Source organism: Octodon degus, unplaced genomic scaffold (genome assembly GCF_000260255.1).
Source record: "Octodon degus isolate 3935 unplaced genomic scaffold, OctDeg1.0 scaffold00031, whole genome shotgun sequence".
Taxonomy (NCBI): Eukaryota; Metazoa; Chordata; class Mammalia; order Rodentia; family Octodontidae; genus Octodon; species Octodon degus.
In genome coordinates this window covers 8,037,687-8,041,903 of record NW_004524607.1, presented here as the reverse complement: position 1 = coordinate 8,041,903, position 4,217 = coordinate 8,037,687, and the positions used below count along the sequence as shown (strand labels likewise).

The window sequence follows — 4,217 nt, the reverse complement described above, 5'->3', positions numbered from 1 at the left end:
CACTCACCGGACCTGGGCTAGGACTGGGTTTCGAAATTTTTTATTTTTATATTTTTACATTTATTTAATCATTTATTTTCGGAATTGGGGATTGAACTCACACTCTTGCGCTTGCCAGGGAAGCACTTATTCCACTGAGCCATCTCCCTGGCCGTTATCTTCAAATTAGGTGTTTAGGTTGCTAAATATAAACATGCACAATTGCTTTAAAGAAAAAACTAAGCAATAACAAAAACATTATAAGAAATTAAAAAGAAAAAAAATAAAAAGAAAAAAGTAACTGCTCATTTCAAAAGGCCAGCAGAAACTGGCAGTGTCATTATCCAAATTATCCTGCGTATATACGTATCTTTTCCCTTTCTTTCTTTTGTACTTTTTCTCATCCCAGTTTTTCCTCCCTATTGAACAAGTTCTTCCCTTTCACTGTATCTTTTTACCTTTCAGACTGTATTTATTCTTTCAGGTAAACTTTCTCAAAGACACTATCTCATTGAATTTCTGAATAATTCTTTAATGCAGGTAGCACAACCTTTCTCACTTCACAGATAACTTTCTGTGAATCCAAAGACACTCCCACCCTACCCTCAGCAATTCAACGGCAGGGATGGCTCCTGTTGGCAGAACAGCAGGTGCCCAGGGCTCTGGTGTCCTACTGATACGGATCATTGTCCCTTACAGTCACACCCGCAAGACCCAAATAGCAGCTCACCCACATTTTTTTAAAAGAAAGAATAAAACAAAAACAAAACTGATACAGAATTCCAACCCAAGATGATAGGAAATTAATGATGGCTATTATAATTTATGTTGTTATATTGTTATCTTCAATGTAGTGCTCAGATATAGACATGCAAAACTGATTAAAAATATAAGTACTAACTTCTTTTCAACGAAGTATGAGGAGTACAATTATCTTAGCTATCATACATATGTAAATATTTCTTTACATTTTCGCCTTTCCCCCATCTCAATTGTTCTCAGCTATAAAGAATTACCCAATTTTAAACTGTGTCCTTACAGCAAATTTTAACACAGAAGTGCAAGAAAAGACTCACGTTCAAGACAAGAGGGCTGCAAGAGACATTGATTATAGGCTGCTCCCTGTCTGAAAGCTGCTTACACAAATTACTCCAAAATGGTGTCTGGGGCATCTTCTAACAATAATTACATATAATTTTATGTGCTTTTCTTTATATTATTCCGAATTAATTTGCTTGACAATGGGGCAGCTAACTTTTTAAAGTTGGGCTTGAAGGTGCATTGAATGTGTACTGATCTTGTTTTTATTTAAAATTTTGTCATTTTGCTAATCATGAATTTTTACATTCATTTTAGTTTTAAAATATTGCATTAAATTTTATTCACTTACTGAGTTGTTTGACTTTTCCTTAAGCTTTGCACCTGAAGCTAATGTACCACATTCTAATTTTTATCCTGATGTATATATAGGAATATACCTGTTTGTAGAATAGCTAGGAGCACAATTCTTAGCTTAGCATTTAAACTTATTTTTACTATTTTATTTCACTCTCTTTTATCTCTTCAGTATGTTTGAATTATTGGGTAGCATCTCTAATAATATTTTCTGGTTTATTTATAGTTGTCCAAGATTGCAAAATTCAATACTATTAGTTCTTAGACTGTATAGTTTCAACTACAATTTATTAATCATAATTTTGTAAACTTTTGTTTTAGAGTTTTATGGTCTTCTCAGCTTTTCATGGCAAAGCATGGAGGTAATCAATGCAAGCGTCCTGGTGAATGTCTCAAACACAGATCTAGGACAATGTGATATGTACTGCAGGGTTATTTTGATAATACTCTACAGTGTGGTTTTACTTGGTGGCACTACTGGAATGGTTTTAATGTCATGCATGATGTCCAAAAGGAGCAGCCAATCAGTGATTGCCACATTCGTCCTCAATATCATAGCACTGCACTCCATCCTGCTGGTCAGCCTTCCCTTCCGCGTCAGCTATTACTTCTCAGCCACCTGGAGCCTTGGATCTTTTGCTTGCCGGCTGGTCAGCAGCATCATCTACAGCCATATGTACTTCACTTTTGTTTTCTATGTGGCCATTGTCATACTCCGATTACTCATCTATTTCAAGAAACTCCAAGTGCAACAGTTGAAGAAGCACTATGCGGTAGCTTTGAGCATTATTATTTGGACAGTGGGTGGCCTTATTTTTTTGACAGTTTTTTTTTTACAATATGGCACAGATCCAAGTCACTCCAAACAACAGCGATGCTTTGAGTTCTACAGAGACCTCAAACGGAAGGAAATCATTGTCATAAACTACTCTATGATTGTCACTATGATGATCACAGTTGTGATCCTTTTCTTGCTACAGCTGGTTGTCATCTTTCAATTGATAAAGGCTCTTTGGCCTGACATGTGGGCCCATCAAGAATTTAGGGCCCAAATCAAGAGTTTCTTCTTCGTCCTGGTAATAGTTGTTTGTTTTATACCACACCATGTATTCCGGGTACACTTTATTCAAAATTATTCAGAGAGGGAAAATTCTAAGTTGGTTCTTTACAATGAAATCTGTGTTGCTTTAACAACAGTCTGTTGCTTAGATATGCTATGCTTCGTAGGTGGAGTGGTCCATTAAAACATTCTGTATTACTTTGTCGGTAATCACATTCCTACCATTGTGACAAACTTATTGTGACTAAATGAGAGCTGCTGTGACTAGAAAATTTCTCAAATTCTCTGCTTATAATTATCAAATTGGTAGGTTGCTTTTAATCAAAACTGTCTTCCTACAAAAAAATTGGTTGTTCCTCTCTCTTTGAAGAACAACTACCATCCCTCATTTACAATAGGACATTAGGTCTCTTAGTCTCAATACAAATTGACCACATTATCCATTTTTTCTTTTTTAGGAAGTATTTTATATATTTCTTTTTACATGTATATTTTATAATATGTTTGCATTACGTATTGATAACATTAATCATGGGGTGTTGGTACAAGAGTATCATACATAACTTTTCTTACTTCCTCTGCCCCTCTTTCTTCTCCCATCTCTAGATCTATTTCCCATTTGCAAAATCTCTATCTTCCTGTTTCCTATTATCCATCTTTTATTTTGCTCATTAAATTATTTATATTTTGGATTTCTCATGTAAGAGAAGCCATGCAATATTTAAGATTGTGTGTTTCATTTATGTCACTTTATATCATGGTCTCATGGTTTCATGATCCGTTTTCTTACAAAAGTTTCACACTTATGCATCTTTGTAGCAGAATCCTATTCTATTGTGTCCTAATGCCTCATTTTCATTATGCAATCATCTGTTGTTTGACATAGAGGCCCCCCCGCAAGGTGTAGGCTGTGCTGCTACAAACACAGACATACGTATATGCAGAGTGTGGGAAGGGAGGTGGAGCTGTCTGCAGCACTATCATCTTGTTGCTAGATCAGGGTCATCGTAGCTTTCTGCAGCTCCCCTAGAGAGGATTCTCCTTGCCATCCCTACTCCTGTGTGTATAATGCTTCACAACTTTAGTTTCAGCAAGAAAAAAGTTATGTCAGAAGAAGGGCTTTCCAGATAGCTCAGAGGATTAAAGCATCTGTTTAGGCAGACTCAGTGACCGGGATTCGATTCTCAGGCATGCTGTGCAGGCCCCACCCTTCGGGCACATTGAGAGGGTCAATGAGACTGGGCGTGGCTGCGTGCACCTGTAATCTCATCAATTGGGAGGCTGAAAACAGGAGGATTACTACAAGTCTGATCTGTGTAGTGAGACCCTGTAGACCCTGCACTAAATACAAAAAAATCATATATATATATATATATGTTATGTCAGAGCATTGAGGAATCTAGCAGGAGGTTCTGAGGTGGTTCCCATGCCTCCTGATTCCCATCTCACTTTTATTCTCTCTAACAGGGATGCAGAACAAGTTTCTCTTTATTAATACTTAGCAGCAAAGAGACAGCCTCTTCCTGTGACCCCCTGAACTCTTTCTTAAATCCTCAAGTTCTCTGTTCTTAATACTAATATTTCCACATAGCACAGTTTGCATAGTGGGTAACATTTCCACATTTACACTATTTTTATATAAAGACCCATTAATTGGCCCTCTAGTAAAAATAATTTCAACTAATTTTGAACTTGAAGGTTGAAAAAAGTCTGCCAAAGCTACGAATGTACTTGACTCTTGAAACTGGGTTTGGAGTTTCCATTTTCACATGATTCCACATGG

General features: G+C 36.7%; 1 protein-coding gene across 1 annotated transcript; it reads left to right on the top strand.

The window, feature by feature from the left end:
* The first annotated feature begins 1,730 nt into the window (after window positions 1-1,730).
* Window positions 1,731-2,618, top strand: LOC101581633 (probable G-protein coupled receptor 141). The gene has a single exon (XM_004629667.1). It carries the CDS (start codon window positions 1,731-1,733, stop codon window positions 2,616-2,618), a length of 888 nt encoding a protein of 295 aa, XP_004629724.1.
* Window positions 2,619-4,217: the final 1,599 nt, after the last annotated feature.

Coding starts and splice junctions, on each gene's coding strand:
- LOC101581633 (XM_004629667.1), top strand. CDS start 1,731: ATGGAGGTAATCAATGCAAGCGTCCTGGTGAATGTCTCAAACACAGAT.